The 20579-nt window shown below is 41.2% G+C and overlaps 4 protein-coding genes across 7 annotated transcripts; 1 reads left to right on the top strand and 3 right to left on the bottom strand.

Moving 5' to 3' along the window:
* Window positions 1-1989: 1989 nt before the first annotated feature.
* On the bottom strand, window positions 1990-7180 carry eef1g (eukaryotic translation elongation factor 1 gamma). Its single transcript, XM_062476567.1, has 10 exons — window positions 7043-7180; window positions 5950-6108; window positions 5587-5650; window positions 5278-5420; window positions 4590-4733; window positions 4345-4474; window positions 3816-4020; window positions 3484-3656; window positions 3041-3165; window positions 1990-2583 (listed from the first exon to the last, which is right to left on the bottom strand). Exons 1-10 carry the CDS (start codon window positions 7052-7054, stop codon window positions 2425-2427), a joined length of 1314 nt encoding a protein of 437 aa, XP_062332551.1. The 5' UTR covers window positions 7055-7180; the 3' UTR covers window positions 1990-2424.
* A 442-nt stretch (window positions 7181-7622) lies between these two features.
* On the bottom strand, window positions 7623-10296 carry polr2g (RNA polymerase II subunit G). 2 transcript variants are annotated; one of them, XM_062476570.1, is made up of 8 exons: window positions 10144-10296; window positions 9599-9708; window positions 9307-9466; window positions 8770-8820; window positions 8491-8556; window positions 8299-8370; window positions 8113-8146; window positions 7623-7956 (listed from the first exon to the last, which is right to left on the bottom strand). In XM_062476570.1, the coding sequence occupies exons 1-8, from the start codon at window positions 10153-10155 to the stop codon at window positions 7943-7945; spliced, it is 519 nt and encodes a 172-aa protein (XP_062332554.1). In that variant the 5' UTR covers window positions 10156-10296; the 3' UTR covers window positions 7623-7942. The 2 variants fall into 2 exon arrangements, with proteins under 2 accessions (XP_062332554.1, XP_062332555.1); XM_062476571.1 differs by lacking the exon at window positions 7623-7956 and having other exon boundaries at window positions 8105-8146.
* A 312-nt stretch (window positions 10297-10608) lies between these two features.
* On the bottom strand, window positions 10609-16643 carry pld7 (phospholipase D family, member 7). Of its 2 annotated transcripts, none has more exons than XM_062476563.1 (12): window positions 16297-16643; window positions 15805-15912; window positions 14671-15603; window positions 14340-14527; window positions 13902-14085; window positions 13666-13780; window positions 13079-13206; window positions 12650-12853; window positions 12293-12432; window positions 11857-12022; window positions 11428-11527; window positions 10609-11113 (listed from the first exon to the last, which is right to left on the bottom strand). In XM_062476563.1, exons 1-12 carry the CDS (start codon window positions 16387-16389, stop codon window positions 10917-10919), a joined length of 2556 nt encoding a protein of 851 aa, XP_062332547.1. In that variant the 5' UTR covers window positions 16390-16643; the 3' UTR covers window positions 10609-10916. The 2 variants fall into 2 exon arrangements, with proteins under 2 accessions (XP_062332547.1, XP_062332548.1); XM_062476564.1 differs by lacking the exon at window positions 16297-16643 and adding an exon at window positions 16135-16245.
* Window positions 16351-20579, top strand: gpr137 (G protein-coupled receptor 137). Of its 2 annotated transcripts, XM_062476569.1 has the most exons (9): window positions 16351-16369; window positions 16726-16786; window positions 17444-18009; window positions 18148-18197; window positions 18470-18701; window positions 18914-19063; window positions 19161-19289; window positions 19730-19845; window positions 19945-20579. In XM_062476569.1, exons 3-9 carry the CDS (start codon window positions 17632-17634, stop codon window positions 20039-20041), a joined length of 1152 nt encoding a protein of 383 aa, XP_062332553.1. In that variant the 5' UTR covers window positions 16351-16369; window positions 16726-16786; window positions 17444-17631; the 3' UTR covers window positions 20042-20579. The 2 variants fall into 2 exon arrangements, with proteins under 2 accessions (XP_062332553.1, XP_062332552.1); XM_062476568.1 differs by lacking the exon at window positions 16351-16369 and having other exon boundaries at window positions 16636-16786.

A 20579-nucleotide genomic window follows, 5' to 3' on the forward strand; every position in this document is an offset into this window, starting at 1 on the left:
TGTTAGGACAATAACATTTTGTATGTGGGTGAACTTGCTTACTCTGGTTACAGACATCAAGAAGGATTCAAAGGATGGGTGAGTCATGCAATGAGGCATGTGAGCACATTTCCATATTCTCATTACCATGAGAGCTGAAATTCAAATGTCTTTTCATTTTCCTCAGAGGTTAAATATCTGGATATCACTAGTGGTGGGTTTGTGTGTGTGCATGTGTGTGTGCATCTATGGGCAGGTATTGTTCAGAGGGGGATAACAAATCTGACAACCATGAGTTTTATCATTTGAAGTATCTGGAACACCCTGTGTGTGTGTGTTAGTAAACTCAGTGCACACCATGGTAGTTGGGCCAACAGGAAACTTAAGTGCCATAGGCCGTTTCACTAGTTCCAATACAGAACTGTATTATGCATATCATGATTTTATCAAGTCAGTGAAGTGTCACTAGAACTAGAGTCCGTTCAATGTGCCTATTGTGCCCATTGCTGACAAAAGAATCAAGATTGTAATATTTGCAGTGCACTCATTCTCTCAATAATCAGTCGTATAAAGTAATTGGGCATGACCTCCTAACAAAAGATAAGATTTCAGGAGAACCAATCCAAACAAAACAAATGTGTGTATAAAATGTCATGCCTTGTGTATTGGAATGCATGTCAACATTTGGTTTGTGTGTGATGTGTTTTGGTGTGTTCACCACTACACTGGTAAGACACTATTCAGGTGTCTCTGATTAAGGTTCCTTACAGCTATTACAGGGTTTCATTCACCTACTGTCCATATCTTTAGATCACAGTTTAGTTTCGTCTCTGGAGGAGGGGGATCCTTCACTGAATAGCTCCTTCCAAGGTTTCTTCAATTTTTTCTCCTCTAGTGAGTTTTTCTGGGAGTGAGGGGGCAGTTCTATGTGCATATGTGAAGCCCTCTGTGACATTGCTTGTAAAAAGGGCTATACAAATACATTTTGATTTGATTTAGTAGGATAGTGCCAATGTCGAAGTGGCAGTGATACAGAACGATGGTAAAATACTATCCATATATTGGTAGAGTTGCCATATTTTGGGTAAATTACAAGAATTTATGGGGGAATTTGGATGTATTGCATTTTATGTATTGAATGCAGATATTCATAATTAAAACTGTTGTATGACAGAAAAAATAAAGCCATGTTGAAAAAGGTTAGCTTTGTTGGAATAGCATTTTTGTATGTTTTTTTTAGGAGCCCATGATAATCTCAATTAAATCCAACACAAGACATGGACACTACTGACAAAAGGGTGGAGAACAGATTCACTGCATGTTCCTGAATCCGAGGCTATTGTGCAATTCTTATGTGACAGCAGCTCATTCTCTCACATCAGGTCGCAGTTCCCTGGATGGAATCCATTCCAGGCACATTGCAGTGGAATGACATCACTTAGCATTAGATCATGAACAAAAGGCTCACCTTTCCTTACAACTTGGTTTCAAAGTCTGTCCGTACATCTTTTCTCTCAAAACTTATGCTGATGTCAAGGTAGAGCCATAAGGTGTGTCTGGTAAGGTGCAATAACATCCCCTGTACAGTCAATTGTCTAATCAGCTTGAAAGTGAAATCAATACAAGGAAAAAGAATGTCCAACACAAGTGGTTGTAAGTATTACTGATAAACTGCAAGGGTGGCTAGGCGATTGCAATACTGCTGAAAACAGCACCCCAACGGGACCATTTAAACTTGCACATTTGCAGGTTTAGAACTCCCTCTGCAGGTGTAAGAAAATATAGCACTTAAAAAAAAACTATTGCCAATAAAAGTCGTTTAAATACCAGTGCTTCCATTTTGTTGCCTGTAATTAAAATATTTCTACACTGAACATCATGGTACACACAGCTACAGAACTCCCAAATCAATATTCGCTTCCAGCTGAGAACTGACTTATCTGGTTATCTGGCAACAAATGTTTAAGGAGTAAAATATAAAAATCCATTAATTATATAGTTGAGTCAAGACAATGTTCAGTTGCATTTATTGTTCATTACATGTTCTCAACCATTTGTTTTACTTTCCTTAATGCATGTCCTCCAGATCCAGGTAAGCCCAACAATTACCATAACTGAAGACTTGTAAAAGTGAAATAGGTTTGTCTTATTCTGGTGGTCTACAATTCAAGGCACACAAACATGTCAAAACAACATCTATCCAATTGGAGTTCTGAAACAAAAGCAAATCTGAAGTTGGCATTGTGGAAAACGTTTTATTTCTCAACTCAAAAACAACCACTTTTGGGTGACCAAGACAAGCCACTCCAACTTGAATCTCCCCAGTTCAGCCTGAGTACATTGGTGGTTGAATGTCCAAGTTATAAGTGCCGACAAACGGCTGACGTATCGAGGGATTGTAAGGGTGGGGGTGGAGGATGTTGCCGCCATGCCAGTGGATCCCGCTCACTTGAAGACCTTGCCCTGGTTGAAAGGCTTCCCTACGTGCTTGAACTCGCCCTCCCAGGCAAAGTACTCCTTGACCATGGTCTTGCACTCCTGGCTGTCCACGTCCAGTTTGCGCCAGTCGTAAGACTCGTAGTCGATCTGCCAGTCTTCAGACAGCTGTATGAGGAAGAGCAGTGGATCAGATCACCTTTGAAATTCAAGACTTAGGATTCAACTTAGGATTTGAACTATAGACCACTTACACATTCATAAAACATATGCAATTTCATAGTTTAACCCTCCTATTGTCTTAAAAAATACTAACACCTATTACCTTTGAGTCTATGACCCGGAGTCCAATTTCTCTCATCACTCTAAATCTTTTAATAGTTAAGTGCAGTTAAGTGTACAATACAACTAACTCTAGAGTCCCCTCCAAAAGGTAAAAGCTATAAATCACTTCTCAGGTCATTTGGACTTTTTTCCCGCCACATATACAATTTTTGGAAAATTTTAAAATTGAAAGCTATACGCCATGTAGATAAGATAAATGTTTTATATAATTTTGACCCAAGGACAATAGGAGGGTTAAACTAAATACAACCCAATGATGTAGTTAGTCTGAGCTACTAACAGTGAAAGCCAGGTCCTGTCCTCTGAAGATCCAGATACCGGAGATGGTGCTGTCATTGTTGCCACCGAAAAGGATCACACTGGCAAAACCATTCTTGCGGAGCTTGTCGAGACGCTGGAACATTCCTTGGTAAGAGAAGGGAGAGGTTTGGAACACAGGTTGACCTCACAGACATTAGTCGTCCCCCCCCCCCCCCCCCCAAGGAGAAGATGGCTCACATTATGTTCTGAGTTTCAATAATCTGCCTTTCTGGGATTGGATCAAGGGTTCATAAACAATACCCCTGGAGAGATACAGTAGTCTCAACAATAAGCTGTAAATAGTAACAGAAACCATAGAATGATGTACAATGTCTGAATGGGAATCTATACCTGAAGCAAACTACAGGGCCCTAGGGTCTGGGGGGTACGAGTAGTGGTGGTCGTGTTGATGGGGCTTCTCACCTGTGATGAGGTTGCAGCTCATAAAAGTCATGGCGAGCTCTTCTGGGAACTTGTACTCGCCATACCAGATAGAATAGCCCTCACGGTCAAAGTTTTCCCAGAAGTAAGGGACAGCGACAGAAAGGGTGTCCTCGTTGGAGTACTTCCTCTTAAATTCATCCATGACAAATGCGCTGGGAGGAAAAAGGAAAAATTGTATATGTGATCAAGGAAAGCTTGGACCCACACCCACCAATAGCAGATACATGGGTACTGGCCTGGGGGGTGAGGACTTAATGCAAACTAAAGTCATGGGGCCAATCAGGGATTAGGGGTCCTTCACTCATGCCTACCTCTTTGGAAGGAGTGCAAAGGGATCCTTGGCTTTGGGTTCTGAGGCCAGAGCTGCTTCACATTCATCCATCTCCTCAACTACGGGAGCAGCCTTCTTCTCCTCCTTCTTCTTCTCTTTCTTTTCTTGGGGCTTGGACTCCTTAGGGGCTTTCTCTTTCTTGGGAGCGGTTTCCCTCTTGGGCTGCATGTCTGAGAACTTCTTGGCTGAAGAGACAGAATTGGGTGAGATTCCTGTTCCAATACTGATCAGAATGTGTTTATATCTGCTTCCCCAAAAATCTCCGATAGTTAAAATTCTAAATCTGCTAAATGTCCTGTTCTGCAATCCAGGGAAATGTACACCCAAATTGAATAAGATAAACCCTATATTGCCTGGTCTTGAATCCGGTCTTATAACATCTTCATTCCTTTTTGTCTAGTAAACTGGTCCTTGTGTTTATATTGTATCTTATGCTATTTTGATTGTACAGCACTTTGGTCAACTTGTTGTAAATATAGTTTATAAATAAATGTGACTTGAAGACACACCATCAAACTGAGCCATCTTTTCACAGAGCTTGACCTCTCCGAGTACGGCCTTGAACTGGGGCTGGTTGATGCAGGTGACAAACCAACGAGTCACATTGGAATATGGCTGAACGAAGGATGGCTCCAGGACCTAGAGAGGGCAGAAGGGTTAGGCTCTACCAGCAGCAAATGAATGGGAACCACAAGTTCAAGTAACAAGAATGTCAGGTTGGAGCATATGGTTTAAGTAACAGTGTCGCACTGACCTGTTTGTAAAGCCAGAGCATGGAGCAGGCCACACTAATGTCTGCCAGGGTGATCCTCTCCCCCACCAGGAAGGTACGGGTGTTCAGGTGCTGGTTCAGGAGTGACAGCACCTTCTTCACCTCCTCCTTGGCCTGCTCTGTGGCCTTGAAAGATGTTAGAAGAGTATGAGACAGGAGGGTATGCAATAATTGAAAAGATACCAGCCATGGGGTTCAGGGGTCCCAATACAGAAGAGATTAGTCTATGTACAGACTTCCATCCTCTAAGATTTCCACAAGATGTTGGTATAAACGGGTCAATGTGTTTTAAATAACACCAAGTAGGAGTACACTGAAGTATTAACCCTCAGGATAGGGAGGAGGAAGCTGAGGCAGTTGGTCTAGTTGGCAGCTCCAGCAGGTGATATGTTGGACAGACAACGTAATGTGATACATCTGCGCAACACACAGTTATGGAACGGTCAACACGCAGACTTTTGTAGAACCGGTAAAAACGTGGCGTGAGTCTCAACGTAAAGCACCATGATAACCAACCGTGACAAGTCCAGAGGTTTTGCGCAAACCTCGGAACAGCTTGAAATGTTGCAACTTCCAAACACTAGTCTTGCATCTTGGGCTTGTAGTTGGACAAATATTATCTGCTGATCTTGTGCACAATTTAAATGGCGGGGTAATATTTATTGCGTACCTGCTTGTTGAACTGCATTATTCCCAGGGTGGGGAAGACCCATGCACTAGCGGGAGGGATGATCTCAGCATCAGCAAAGCTGACCCACTGCAGCACCTGGGCAGCAGCCTGGGGACTGGCACCGCGCAGAGCATCATTGCTCACTGGAAGACGTACAGAGAAATGTAGTTGAGAATCACACATAACACTTGTTTTTTGTCTATCAATCCTTGTTCCAATCTTAAAGTTTACTAGGCTGTGCCATCTCAGTGCTTGAAATCATTTTAGCTTGTTGCTAAAGGTGCCAAATGGGGAGGGTCTAACACTTACGGTAGTGAGCAATGGCATTACTCTCAAACAGACAGAAGCCGTCATCTCCCTGGTACGCTGGAACCTGGGGTAGTAGTTACAAGAAAGTGTCAAACAAGTTTGAGACTTTAATTGTACTAGCCAAAGTTAAAGGACGCAACAGTATCTCCAACTGGTTCATATATATCCAGTGTTAAAAGATTCCCAACATTCATTTTATTCCACCACCAGCTAAATTAATTAAGAATGATCTATGTTCGTCGCTCAGCCAAATCAGATATGCCGTTTGTGGAAGTGGGTGTTCCTCCCTAAGGGGCTTCCGAGAATTTCATTTTCAGAGTTGAGTGTGACTGGTAATCCACAAAAAGGTGTCAGATAACTGACCTTGCCCAAGGGAAAGTTGTTAAGGAAGGCTGGGGTACGGTTTGTCTGCCCGAAGGTGAAGGCGGGGGCGTTGCTGGCCACCTTGAGGCGAGCACCACTGTACTGGGCTGCAATCTGAGCCTTGAAGGCCCGCCAGTTCTCTGGGTATGTGTAGAGAGTCTGGTGAGGAAAGAGGAAAAATTAGAACTACAGCATTTTTCACAACTTGAATTTTATTAAACGTGTACAAACTGATAACATAGTTTTAAGCCTTCTGTTGCTACATTCACAGTACTAGATGCACCAAGTCCCTGATATCTGAAAAGATGCTGACTCCACAAGCACATCTCAAAGTAGGTGAATTGGTTCAAAACCAACTAAGTGTATTAATGTTTTGTACATATTTTAATGCCTACTTGGCACGCCAATCGACCATTTTACAAAGGCAAGACAAACTCGCTTTCACATACAAAAAGCATTCAGCTAGTGCTGGCTTTTAAAAACCAGTTAGCTGGATAGACATGACTAGCAAGCTACATACCCCATTATACAAATCTGATGTGATCAAATAAATTGTTCTACTTGAAGGAGACGAACATACACTAAGTACCTACCAAGACAACTGGTAATGACCCCGAATATAATGTTAACATTTATTAGTTTGACAGTTTAATTAAAAAAAAACTATGGAATATGCCACCTTAGCTTGTCTAGCTTGCCAACACAATAGCAGCCTACTTATAAGTGGAATGACCTAACAGTTTAGTGTAAAGGGATCCTCCAAAACCTTACATAATTTCACATAATGACAGCTGTAATCGAGCGATGATGTGGAGCCGATACCCCCACCCCTGAATAAAGCATAACGTGGCACAATACATGGAAAGAGGCGTCATTCGATAGCTTGAACGCTACTTCAACACTTTGACGGCTGGGGCAATCCCAAGCATATTTCTGTAATAAATCTGACTGGTAAAGTCGCTATTATGTTCCAGGGGTGTTAAAGACTAACAAACACATGGTATAGAGGGTAAGATTGGGCAGATATCCATTGGATTGTATCAGGAAACACCAACAAGTTCACGTTGCCTGAGCATCTCTCCATCTTACTCACCCCTGCCGCCATCTTCAGGACGAGAGAAAGGAAGAGCGAGGGCGAGCCGCAATGACGTATTTACTAACGAACCTCTCCAGCGTCGCTGGAATAAAACGTAATGTATACAAATGTACAAATCGTTTAAAATATATATTTTTATATTTTAGTATTTTGGCGCCCTGCCCCTTTATAGCAACCCTTTTTGGAATTTGTTTGAACCATTATTAAATTAACACAAAATGTAATTGGTTAATTATTTTAACTGGTTAATTATTAGAATCAAATGTCTTAGATGGGTTGGACATGAACATCTTTAGTACGCTAGTTTCCTCAAGTTCAGTAGCCTACATGTAAAAATAAACATGTATGCACTTTCAAGAAACATGGTATGAGTTATGTCCTTGCCAGTACCATCAAAAATGTTTTTCTCTTGTATGGCTCGCTTACTGCTTACACAAACACATAAATAAAAAACCAAAACAAAACAGACCTGATAATCTTCATACAAGTCTTCATCTGATACAATTGACTGTTTATTCAAAAGTCTTACACAAAATAAAAAAAACTACATTTATTAAATGTAAATATAAAACAATTAGGAAAATTATATTACAGCAAAAGGAACATTTTTGTAATATCAGTTCTGTCACTTCATAACATGCTTGAATCAAAGTTTTAAACTGTCAAATGTGCCCATATTAGGTTATTTACTTCATACACCTTCATTAGTTGTTAACAAAAATGTATCATGGTATGTTTAGATAGTAACATCATTTACTATTCCTTTGCACTACAAGAATCAACGGTAACTCTGATCACCACATTCTCAGTGTAAAACAATATTCATATTGACAATACAATTAGGAACTTTGTAACATCTTGTTTATAGTCGTATGTCAGCACACGCCTTCGGGTAAATCAACTGACAAGACCTGTCAGGGAAAAAACAGAAAACATAGAATTTAAGGAATCGGTTATTTTATCACACTTTCTGGCCAAGACATCCATTAGATGGGTCTAGGTTAGCTATAGCCTGAGAGCCATAGACCCCCTCCAAAAAAGTTTTTTTTTTTTTTTTTTTTACATACCCAGATAATCATCCATGAGGGATCCAATGGCAAACTGAAAAAATGGGTCAGAAACATGAAATTATTTTCCTGAATTGTGTGAACTTCAAGCATAAATGTATACTTGCTTTTCATATCTCCCAATACTTAAATAACTTGTATTTCATTGTACATCAATGGTTGGTGTTGGTTTGACAGTATACTTACTATATCATTCTTATCCACTCTTGTGCCCACAATCTTGAGACGAATCTCATCATCTTGCTGGATCACAATGTCCTAAAGGGAAAAAAGACCATCTAATTATTGAAATTAACTTTGCAAGATTAATTCTTAATCTACAATTTCTCAAAACCCACACCAACACAGTCAGCCATGCACAGACCAGCTAGACTTTACCTCATCGACTGTTTTATAGCAAGGTGGATTTGAGTTGGGGTCAAACTCCATTTCAGAGGGAATTGACTGCAAAAAGAAAAACTTTAGTTTAAGAAACAAGTAGCAATGAGGTGAATGGGTTGAACTTTGTCCTCAGTATAAATACCACCCACCCGCAGTTGCATAGCTGGGATTAGCAGTGTTTATAACAGGAAGTTAATTGTTATGCATGTCATTTGCTGCTTTTTCAGTTGCAAGATTTTACTTGAGCAATAAATGGAGTCACTGATTTTGACTTACATGGCGAGAAATGAAACAGGACATTGGGCCAATTTCTGTGAACAGTCCAACCTGAAAAAAAAAACAGTGAAACATCTATAAAGAGTCATATGTTAACCAACCATTTCTTGGCTTTGACAGACCATATCAGTTAATATGACCTAACTGTATTGGGTCCTAAAGACCACTTTGTTCACCCTCTATAATAGAATTATAAATACAGAGATGTGCTCAAATTTGCTGATACCCCTCCACAAAAAAAACTAAATATTCACAATTTTAAACTGACTAGTCATTCCACCATTGTCTATTCCATATTTAATATAAATAAGACTTTTGCTTTTGAGTTTCTTGTTTTCCAACACAATCTAATCTAATAATTAAATGATAAAACAAATGAAAATGCCATGATGGGACCCTCAACCTAATATATAGTTGCACAACCTTAGAGGCAATGTAACCAACCAATTTGAGCACATCTGTACATGCCTTGCATTTTGTTACTCCATGTTTCAAACCTGACTTGATAGGAATAGTTAATGGCAGCTTGGCACTTACTTTATTGACCTGAGTAACCACAGCATCTACAACTTCTCCTTTGAACGGGCGGAACACAATGGCCTTGTACTTGACAGGGTACAGCACAAAACCCCTGCCTGGTTGTATAACTCCAGCCCCAATGTTGTCAATGGTGGTGACAGCAATGACAAAGCCATACCTGCAAATAAGACAAGACATGAATGAGCAAGTGCAGTTTTTGCATTTTTCCTGATGTGCTGTTGCTGAATATATATCGGCAGATAAACAAGACCACCACCAAAAGGTGTGATGCTCGCCGAATCTTACTCACTTTCCTGTGCATGTTCCCTCCACTTCTGTAAAAAGCTTCTGTTTTACAGTGTTTAAAAGGTTTGGACCAAAGTACCGGGGATGGAGCAGGATTTCATGCTCCAGGGATATCTATGAATAAATGAATTTGAACCGTAAGTAAACCGTGGTAGTATAACATGTTTAAAGCTTCATAGCTTGCAGGTTAAAACGGCTTACTTGGAGAGCAGCAGGTACTGCTACCATTGCTGTTTAGCAAGCCAAAAACAGCAATGGTAGCCTACAATGTCAAAATGTGAGTAGCCTACCTAGTTTGTGAATGCAATATCGTGCTAACAGTTAATAGTGGTTTTCCACTATTTACTAGTCACGATCGCAACTACAAACATATAAATAAGATCGGTTTTAACTTTTTGATCGACAATATGTGAAACGCTGTCCTAGCATAGCTGTATCAAAGCTAGCACTAAATAGCCAACACAGAACGCCGGCAACCGTTAGCAACCCTAGTTGGCTAACGTTAACCCAGTTACCTCGCGTACGACATGATGACCACAAACTACTCACATGATAAAACATTTATCAAGTCCTCTGTTTGTTCACAAAAGTACAAAAATGTTGGCCAACACTTCCTACCGCCCCGCTAACTTTAAATCACTGACTTGTAATTATATTGTTTACTGAAGTACTTCCAGGTCACAAATTGTCGCGGTTTTTCAAAATAAAAGCACACAAATAACTTAGGCATTTGCACAATGCACATGTAGACACAAAATGCAATATACTATTTCTGAACCCAAAATGTAATTATAACCATAATGTTATAGATGGGAATATAGTGTGGTTGGGGTAAAAAGCTAACTTTGTAATAATGGGTCCCACGAAACTATGCATTTCATGACACAGTACCACAAAAAAAATCTATGATACTTACCATAATTATTTTGGGTGAAAAAAGTCCCAACTTTTCAATAAAATCTCAAATATCTAGTACAATTATTATTCTATTGAAATTTCATGGTAAAACACAACTTTCTCAAACACAGAAATAGTTTATTAGATTTAAACACAAGTACATTGTACACCTGCCATAAGGTATCGTCAAAGAAGCTGAAGAAGAATGGTGAAGAATTACATCTGTAAAAATAAAGTGTATAAAAAATGACATAATAGCTGTATGGAAACATGTATACAGTAAAACACCAATTGTGAAAAAAGCACCAAAAATAAAATAAAAGATGACGTGAAGAGACAATGTAAAGCAACTTTACAACGATACCGATGTCAACTACAGTATAGGAGAAAGCCAACATAGTTTGTTTTTGCTGGCATAATATTGTTCATCGTCTTCCACAGTTCTTGACATCCTCATTTGACAGATGTCTAGCATTCTCAGATGTCCAGTCCCTTTGGAAAACCTCTTGCAGTTGGCTCTGCAAAGTGCTCTGGCCTTCACTCATCCCAGAACCAGTATGGTTCACCACCAATCCCACACCTGCAGTCTGAGTAAAGTAGTTCTCTGACCAGTTTGAAGTCCCTGTATAACAAGAGAACAGCAGCTGATATCAGTATTTGGATGTCACATCAAACCATGCTCAGTCTAGTTCAGGGGTGTCCAAGCCTGTTCCTGGAGAGCTACATGCCTGTTGCTTTTTTCTCCAACAATACTTATTTGACCTGATTCAACACTACACACCTTATCAACCAGCTAATTATTAGAATCAGGTGTGCTAGATTAGTATTGGAGCAAAAACCTACATGCAGGTAGATCTGAGGAACAAGGTGGGAGACCCCTGGTCTAGTTGATCTCATGAGAAACAGTAATTGATTTGGAACATTGATATAAAGTACCTATGTAGACAACTCTGTCTGTAACCATGTACTTGGCATGGTTAACACGGGCAAATGGTATTTTCTTCTGCTCAGGCGTGGAGGGCACTTCAAAGACTTTCTGTAAAACATCAACCATGATAATGACAATATATACCCCAATTAGACACTCTGGAGGTGAATCTAAATCTAGTGAATGTACTCCAAGTGTTTCAGCACTTTCAATGAAATCGAAAAATGTCAAGACTGTAAAACAAAACAAAAAAACATCTATATTCTTTACTCCCCATATGGAATCTTCATGCGGATCTGAATAAAAAGGTAGTCCAACATTGCCTTCTAATAGGCCAAATATTTTTCAGCACATTCATACCCCCACAAGGGTCAATAAAGTACATGATAAGTTGAAAAAACTAAACACTACTAAAATAACAAGGACATCCAACATACCACGTTGATGTTGCACTTCAGGGGGGGGGTGTTGAGGACAGTCAGAGACTGCAGGAAGACAAACATAGAGCTTCGGGAGTGCGCCCAGCAGCTCACCAGCAAGTTTACCTCGACTCCCTTGGTGCATGCCGAAGCCCGTATAGCAGAGTCAATTGCAGGCCAGAACCTATAGTATTTTTATTGTATTATTACACAAACACAGGGTAATGTATTCACTATTGTGGCATTACAAGTCACACTGAAGGTGGGACTGTGTGTGTGTGTGTGTGTGTGTATGTGCGTGTGTATGTATGTATATATATCCTGCTTTGTTTAAAATTGCATACTTGTAAGGACACAACATGTATGTGAATATCCCACTTCTGGCTCACACACACACACACACACACACAGACTGGGAGTGATGCTACATTTACATAGTGAGCTGGCAAGTCACCTGATGGGCTTTGTGAACTCTGAGAGGGGAAGAAAATCCATGACTGAGATGTAAACAAACTTCTGAGCGTCTGCGATGACAGACAGAATGGCGGTGAGGTCGTCTGAGCGCCCCCGTGCAGATATCTGGGGAGGAGCGCTCTGAAACATAACAACAGATACACATGTTAGGGGTAAGATTATGACAACGTTCAAACAGGTCTTCTCACCCTCTCTCCACTGATCACACTGAAATGATGAGATCTTCAGGGCTGGACCTTGATTTCACCAATTCAGTCAAGTCAGAGTTATCACGAGGGAAGAGAAAAGTAGGCCTCTTCTAAAGACCAAACTCAGTCAGCCAGTCTGATAAACTCACAGACAGATAGACTTGAGCAGGGACTCCATTGAGCTTCAGAGTTAGGGGGTGCTCGGCGCTAGACAGGGCAGAATAGCGAGCAGGCCAATAGGGAGGTAGAAAGCCATGCTTCTGAGCGCCTATGCTCCAGTAGATCCCAAATATCCGCGATGCATCCTGAGCCAGGCAGCTGCAGTCCTCCACAGCTATTCCAACTTCCTTCACCTGAAATGCACGGGAAAAGAACATTTACGAAACAAGGAAATTCAAATCAAGTATAGCTGAAGAGGTCATTCGTGGTGTGTGGAGTACTGATTCCTCACAATTTCTCTGGTGTCCTTGAACTAAAACTAAATTACAGGTGTTACACAGACTACAAGGTGTTAAGTGTAAAATGGGATTTCAGGTGCATTGAAGAAAACAAACTGAAAGCACTGGGTCAGAACTGACCTGTGTAAGGGAACGCCAGTCCATGTTTGCACTCCCAAGGTAAAGGTGTTTCTGATCAACCACCCATAACTTGGTGTGGACGATCCCTCCTGTGATGGACTGGAGATCTACCTCTCTGACCTCTGCACCTAGGACAACAATAGAGATGAATAAAAGAGGTTTAGAGCACCTATTAAACGGTCAAATATTTACATGGAATCTATACATTAAAGTTTAATAATTCACAGAATTTCTCAATTATTCTAGCAGCAATTCACATATGTGGTACATTTTCATTTAAAGGGAACAGCGACTGTTTCTTGAACATAGCCTGCCTATCTACCTAGAATGGTTCATTAATCAATTTGAGAGTTACAATATATAAGTATTATGAAATATTTTATTATTATTTTCTGAAGGGTACATAAATCAATAACAATGTAGAATAGGAATATTTAAGCATTACGCGTTTTGCCATCATTTACGTATACACGGACTTGACCTTGTTTATACCGTCTAGACGGTTTATCAATATTGTGTTTGAGATTGTATACCGTTTATGCTTTCTATGGTGTGTGTGATGACTAAATTGAAATGACTACTACTACCTGTTGCAGCCAAATCAGATGCGTCTTGAGTGGAAGACTGAGGACCGTTGACAGCTATCTGAAGTTTCAGCCCTCTGGACTGAAGTTGCATCAGCTCTTTAAATACGTCTTTACCCTGCACAGTACATGTATTACAGTAGGGAATTAATTAAATTGTTATGCCAAGACAGGCTATATGACATATCTGAAACAATTATCTCATTAAACAAATGTTCAAAATGTATACCATTCGATACCTGTGAGGTAGTAGGCTCTGTGAAACCTTGGTCAGTGTCTCTAAGAGTGACATAGAAGGCAGCTATGTCGACAGAGCGGTTTGCCTTCTTTAGCAGATCAATCCAGGTGTTGTAGATGCTTGGTAAGAGTGTGGAGGATTCTGATGGATAGAGACCCTGAGGGATGCTCTCAACCAGATGGACACTGCAGGGGAGAGAGGGAACAAACATTGTTTGAAAACCACTATGGTGCCTACAAAGAAATACAGGATTTGGTGATCATCTCTTCTATGAGAGCAGTAGTGTAAATTGCCAAATACAGTAATACAATGTACAATGTAGTTTTGTACAAAATGTACAGTTAAACCATGAAAACATGTCCAACTGATTTTGTACATAAGACAAACAGGCCATCACTTTTAAAACAAAAAGAGTACTTGACATATGTGGCTCTCTCACCGACAATCTGTGCTGCACACCTCTTGTGACATCAAAAATCCCTCCAACCAGTGGAGCTGCAACTGAGCCACTAAGTGTGACACTGACAATGGAGGCCCATAGTGCCACACATGCTGACCCAACCCACCAACAAGAAGCAGAGTAGAAGGTAATAGGCAGAAGAGTAAAAAACTCCAGCAGCCAGATGTCTGCAAAAAGAGTCACAGTGATAGTTAGACACACTGACATTTCACTAGGAGAACAACCAGCAAAAATGGAATTGAACACAGTAGCGTAAAAGCAAAATAAATATTAAATGCCTTTCCGTAATGCCACATAACCCCTGCCTGACCTGTGCTTTTCTGGTTGCGGATGTTTTCCCAGCTGCTGACAGGATCCCTGTAGTATCTGTACAAGGTGTTTCAGAAACATTCCCATGGTTGACAGGTTGCTTTTGAGTCTCACGAGCCGGCTCAGGCACACTGAGGCTCTCCACACTGGGCTTCTCAATGACAGGCTCATCAAGGCAGGTGGAGTCAGAAGCACAGTCCTTCAACACAAATTCAATGTCCAGAGATCCATCCACCTTACAGGGAGGCATGTCATCACAGTCCCCCACATCCTCATCTAAATATAGATGAGGATGTGGATCTGTTTGGTCCTTCTCGTTAGCATCAGACATCTCCAAATGTTCTATATTTTCAGCTCTGGACATGACCTGTGCCTTAGAATCTTCCTCTGTGCCTTTTGGTGCAGTTCGGGAGGGAGCTCTCTCATTTGTGTAATGAGTCATAGAATATTGGGCCTCATCGGGTAGGTCTGGGACATAGTCCCCCGATTCTGCCCTGAGGGCTGGACGTGGGTCTACAGTCATGAAATGAAGCTCTTCTGAAGCCTCCTCTGTCAGTGGATATGGAGATTGTTTTTTTGGTAGAGCCGGCGTAGGAACATCACCAGAGGGGATTGTTTGATCTGAGCTGCTAGTTGGATGCAGCATGGATGGTGGAATAAGAGTAGTTTCTCTCATATTTGGCAGTTTTGATTTTGATATGTCTCCACTGCTGCTAGATTTTCCAGTGAGTTGGCTCATCTGGTTCTGAGCCTCTTTCTTGGTAAAAGATGGAGCAGTTGGCTCAATGCCGCCGGTGGGTTTTTTCTTGGCTAGCGTGCTTTGGAAAGTGGGGATTCTTGAGACAGGCTGTTTTCCACTTTTTCGGTTAAGGTCTTCTTTTTCTTCATCTTCGGGATTGAGTCGGTTCAACACGACAGCACAATCCTTCAAACCCTGTTGAAATGAATTTCACATTTTATTTCTATAATACACACACATACATAGAAATATACATACACCCAAACCCATGACACAATTCTGACAAAGTTAGCTGTTTTGAAAAAAACGTTACACAACCCGTATTGCTATTTTTAACTCGTTTTGGTATGTACCTTTGAAGACAATGATGAAAGAGTAGGTAAGTAAACACCTTACCGTGGCTTCCTGCGAGACACTCTCTCCGCCTTCCTCTTGTACCTGAGGTGAACGGCTATCATTGTCGCTATCGGAGTCACTCACTTGCTTCTGGAAAGACTCCGAGTCCTAGCAGTACAAAGTCAACAACTTGAGGTAACTTCAAAGTTAACAGGACACACTTGTCAGCGTTAGTGTTCGCTGAAAACGCCCGCACTTCAGTTTAGTAGCCTTGTCAAGAAAGGTAGAAACGTAATGTTGTTCCATGGCAAGAATTTAAGTATAACAACAGCTTTCAGTTAGCTAAGCATAACATTTTAAAAGTTGATCTAAGCTTGTGTTGTTTCTTACCATTTTTCAGATTTCTTATGTGTTCGTTGTGGGTGCACGAACAAGGATGGAGAATGGGTGGCCGCTCACTTTGTGCGCCTGCCAGCTAACTACGTGGCTATGCAATTTCACAGGAAGAGGAAGGCGGGAGAGTTTGGTTAAGCTAAATTCAAACATACCAACCTCCGAACCTGGGAACCCACGTCTGTGACGGGTAGACCTTCTCGCTGGCGATCTGTTTCTTTGGAGAGATCTGGTTCGTAGCTCCATTGGCATCTTCGGATGTTCTTTTATCTATTCCCAGTAAAGCTGATTACAGTACTGTTAACTAGTGTGTTAGCCAAACGTTGTCAATGTAATAGACAGTTGGCTGGCTAGCAACGTCACACTAATTATTTTCTCAAATAGTTAATAAACAAGTAGTCACCTTTGTTGTTACCAATTGCAGCTAATTATTGGCAACATAATATATTTAACAACGGAGACTGTATACAGATCGCGCACACACAAAACTCAGAAGTAAACAGAAGTTCCTGCGCGTGGACTGTTAACTGCAAATAAGTATTTTTGCCCCACCCACAATCAACTACGTCACGAAATACGGAAATGAAGGATTAAAGGAGTAAACAAACCCCAAATCTCTTGGTCGAGAAGCAGAATAACTTCGGACAAGGTAAAGGTTTAAATAGGAATGCATCTTATATATAGCTAGTTTATATATAGTTAAGTAACACACATTAAACGTAGTTAACGGAGACTAGGCTTAATTAGAAACGCAGCAAGTAACGTTGATCGTCAACGTTGCGTTACAACTACAGCTCTAGCTACTTGGAGCTACACTACACAGTAATCTTTTGTAACTCTTTATTTATTGTCTGTAGAAGTAACCTATTTAAGTGGAAATCGTTAATAACTCGAAGGAACTCCGAAAGGTTAACGTAAAGGAAATAATTAACGTTAGTCGCTATGTAGCTAAGGATAGTGTTCACCAAGAACAATAGTAGTATTGTCACTGTCAGTGTATGTCACTGTTTTCATTGGTTTTCTTCGATGTGCTTAACTCGCAAACGTCATCGAGCAAGAGGTTGTGTCGTACTAAATTACATTTAGGATTGGACAAGTCTAAATAGATTCGGCTACATTAAAGAAATGCCATCGACATTTTCACTTTCATTTGGGAACATGGAGTTCCCCATTGCATAACGTTGTCTGCTCATTGTAGTGCTGGTACTTGCTGCGTTAACAAAGATAAGAACCGTAATCTACCAATGAGCGATGTCTAGCTATCTCTGTCTGATAAACTAACTTTATGTTTTGTATGTGTTCACAGGTCAAATGTGCTTGGAAGAGCATTTAACTTAGCTCTTAGCCTGTTTTATTTCATAAAATGGACCCACCAAGGCGCTTGCAAGTGTATTGTGCACACTAGCCTATTCGATGAGAACACATTGCTGATTGTATTCAAACAGAGGCGCTTGTTTCACTTGTGACACGTGTTTGCAGTGGGCCTGCACATAAATGGAAGCTCCAGTCACACCTCCATTGCCCCCCAACTCATCCCTGTCTCCCCCTATCCCTCTGCATCCAGCAGTTGCCCCATCAGTAGAGCTTGGAATCACCATACTCTACACTGCTCTGTATGGAAGCCTCTTTCTGGTAGTATATGCCCAGCTTTGGCTCCTCTTACTTTATCGACACAAGCGGTGGAGCTACCAGAGTGTTTTCTTGTTTTTATGCCTACTTTGGGCTGCCCTTCGTACCACTCTGTTCTCCTTTTACTTCTGCAATGCCCTGGAGGCCAACCATCTGCCCACGCCCATCTATTGGCTGCTCTACTGCTTCCCTGTGTGCTTGCAGTTCTTCACCCTCAGCCTCATTAATCTCTACTTCACTCAGGTAAGACAGGCAAAAAGTAATAACTCCTAATATTTGAATGGGAAGAGTAAATAGATTTTGGGCTATGTTTGTTTTCATGGTATTGCATTCTGTTCGAAGAATTGTGTTTCATAGAAGTGTCTTTTACTCTTTGTGTAGGTGTTACTGAAAGTGAGAGAAAAGTACAGCTCAGAGCCTGGCAAAGAACTGTGAGTATCAGCTTCCTTCACCGCAGTCATAATTTCTTTGATAATCATGTTTCCCATTTGAGAAAAAAGGTTTGGAGCGCTGCCAGTCATCCTTTCTCTCTCTTTCCCTCCATTTTCTGTCTCTCTAGATTGTCACTGTAAAAAATAATTAAGGCAGAAAGGCCCCACAAATAAACTTTTTAAGATTATTTTTTTTCTTTGAAAGAACATTATTGTCTCAATGAAACCAAGTGCCAAGATTGACCTTTGTCAAACCCTACCTTTTCTCCTAGGTGTTTGGCACGCTGTATGTACGCCACATTAAGCGTCTTGTTCTTGTGTGTCAACGTGGTGTGTGCTGTTCTCGGCCAGCGCGGGGAAGATGGAGGCCGAACATGGAGTTTGGTTCTGGTCCGGGTCTTGGTCAACGACCTTCTCTTCATCCTTGAGGCAGTATGCCTCGCCGGCCTGTTGCTTGTTCTGGCTCGCCGGTCACCTACCACCAACCTTTACCTACACAGTAAGGTAGGTCGTGAATCAAGATTAAAAAAGGAGAACTATACAAAAGGTTTGACTTATGTGGCTTCAAGAGTCACCTGCATTTGCACAATTGTTATTCAAATTGACATACTGGATACAAGAGGTACAGCACAAAGTACACAGCGGTGACTCAACTGTGGAAATCTCGTAAAGTATTCGTTGTTTGGTCTGACACAGCTTTCTGTGGTTCTCCACAGGGTACGACACTGTGTCGTACGGCAGTGCTGGGAGCAGGTGTCATCCTGCTGTTCTCCAGTAGGGCCTGTTACAACCTGGCTGTCCTTATGCTGTCACACAGCTGCAGGGTGGAGTCGTTCGACTTTGACTGGTACAACATCTCTGACCAGGTAATACTCACTAAGAGTTTCTCAACGTTTATGCCAGCTTCAAGTTCTACAGTGAGATGCATCATGATGACGGTTTTATGTTTTGGCTGGCCTCAAGGCTGACCTTCGTAGTGAACTAGGGGACCGTGGCTACCTGGCTTTTGGGGCCATTCTCTTCATATGGGAGCTGCTCCCAACCAGCCTGCTCATCCTCATATTCAGGGTTCGACGGCCACCTCAGGAAGCGGTAGGTGTCAGCAGGCCCTGAATCCAAGGCCGTAGCCATGGAGTCAACATTGGGGGGGACGAATTAAATTTGTAATGATAATTTCGGACAGCGTGCGTGGTTGCCTGTCATAGCGTAGCACATTTATATTTTTATATCAATATATTGGGGGGGACATTTTGACCAGATTTGAATATTATGGCCTTGCCTGAATCCAATCTCCAACCCACTGTTGCTTCGTGGGGAGATAAGTGTGTTAGCTACCATGTTCCTCCATGGCGTCTTCCATTCATGATTTATTTGGTCCCATTCAGTTGTCATTGTAAAGATATTCCTGAACAGTATGGGACATGGAATATAGATATAGAATCCTCTGATAATGGCCATTTAACCAATGCTAGCCAATTGATAGAGCTGGGGCCTTTTTCTTATGAGCACCTCTGTTTTGTTTTCTCTCCAAGGTCAGCAGCATCGTCATCAATAACAGACTTCCCCGCCCGTATTTCTTTGATGATCCACAGGGAGTGGATGGGGAATCGCCTGTTCCGTGGGCCCACAGCGCCCAGCCACACACAGGGTAGATGGCACTTCTACCCTGTGTGAACTTACTTTTAGTCAAGTTTGCCTAAAGGCTGTTTGCTAATTGAAATCATGAATTCTGTTTTTTCTCATATAGTTGGTATGGATCGAAGGAGACAACTCCCCTTCTCTTTGCCAGCAACACAGCCGAAAATGACCAGCACCACTCTTTCTACTCCACCCCTCAGAACTGATTCATTTTTTGGGGGGAGAGGGGGAAGGAGAAGTGGTTGTGAGCCGCTGAAGGGAAATACAGGAGGCTTGTCACCACCCATTGGACCAATGCGTCTTTGCACTAAAAACTCAGGAAGTCATCAACCAGAGTTGATTATGCACCTTGAGATCAAAACACACCATTTTATAGTCATTGCTATAAAGGATAGTGTTAATACCACTACCCAGCATTTTAGCATGACCAATCAATGTATTTATGTCTTTGTATAACACACCATAATGTTTTATAGAAATGTTGCCCCTCAGAACCAATTACCAAATGGAGGTGAATGGATTTTCCTTTTGTTATAACAGGTAGGCTAGACATTATTCTCAGTAACCTTTGTAATATAGATAACTGTTGTACTTGTTTTTTTGTGTGTTACAAATGTAACTTTTTAAGGTTAACAGCTTTTAAAGGCCACATACCTATTTTCACCTGAGGAATAATTGAAGGGAATTTCATTTTTACTTTACTGTCTATAAAGCAAATAAAACATTACAACAGTTCTTTTTTTA

This window comes from Osmerus eperlanus, chromosome 13, assembly GCF_963692335.1.
Source record: "Osmerus eperlanus chromosome 13, fOsmEpe2.1, whole genome shotgun sequence".
Lineage (NCBI taxonomy): Eukaryota > Metazoa > Chordata > Actinopteri > Osmeriformes > Osmeridae > Osmerus > Osmerus eperlanus.

What these genes read in the sequence shown, in the direction of transcription:
- polr2g (XM_062476570.1), bottom strand. An exon ending in GAGGGAACATGCACAGGAAA is followed by an intron (nt 9,467 to 9,598) that starts GTGAGTAAGATT and finishes TCTTATTTGCAG; the next exon opens with GTATGGCTTTGTCATTGCTG. An exon ending in GAGTGGATAAGAATGATATA is followed by an intron (nt 8,147 to 8,298) that starts GTAAGTATACTG and finishes CCATTTTTTCAG; the next exon opens with TTTGCCATTGGATCCCTCAT.
- eef1g (XM_062476567.1), bottom strand. An exon ending in TAATGCAGTTCAACAAGCAG is followed by an intron (nt 4,734 to 5,277) that starts GTACGCAATAAA and finishes ACATCTTTCAAG; the next exon opens with GCCACAGAGCAGGCCAAGGA. An exon ending in TTTGCACTCCTTCCAAAGAG is followed by an intron (nt 3,657 to 3,815) that starts GTAGGCATGAGT and finishes TTTTCCTCCCAG; the next exon opens with CGCATTTGTCATGGATGAAT.
- gpr137 (XM_062476569.1), top strand. Translation starts at nt 17,632, where the DNA reads ATGGAAGCTCCAGTCACACCTCCATTGCCCCCCAACTCATCCCTGTCT. An exon ending in TCAGAGCCTGGCAAAGAACT is followed by an intron (nt 18,198 to 18,469) that starts GTGAGTATCAGC and finishes CTTTTCTCCTAG; the next exon opens with GTGTTTGGCACGCTGTATGT. An exon ending in GACGGCCACCTCAGGAAGCG is followed by an intron (nt 19,290 to 19,729) that starts GTAGGTGTCAGC and finishes TTTCTCTCCAAG; the next exon opens with GTCAGCAGCATCGTCATCAA.
- pld7 (XM_062476563.1), bottom strand. Translation starts at nt 16,389, where the DNA reads ATGCCAATGGAGCTACGAACCAGATCTCTCCAAAGAAACAGATCGCCA. An exon ending in GTGGGTTCCCAGGTTCGGAG is followed by an intron (nt 15,913 to 16,296) that starts GTTGGTATGTTT and finishes TTGTACTGCTAG; the next exon opens with GACTCGGAGTCTTTCCAGAA. An exon ending in CCGCAACCAGAAAAGCACAG is followed by an intron (nt 14,528 to 14,670) that starts GTCAGGCAGGGG and finishes CTCTTTTTGCAG; the next exon opens with ACATCTGGCTGCTGGAGTTT.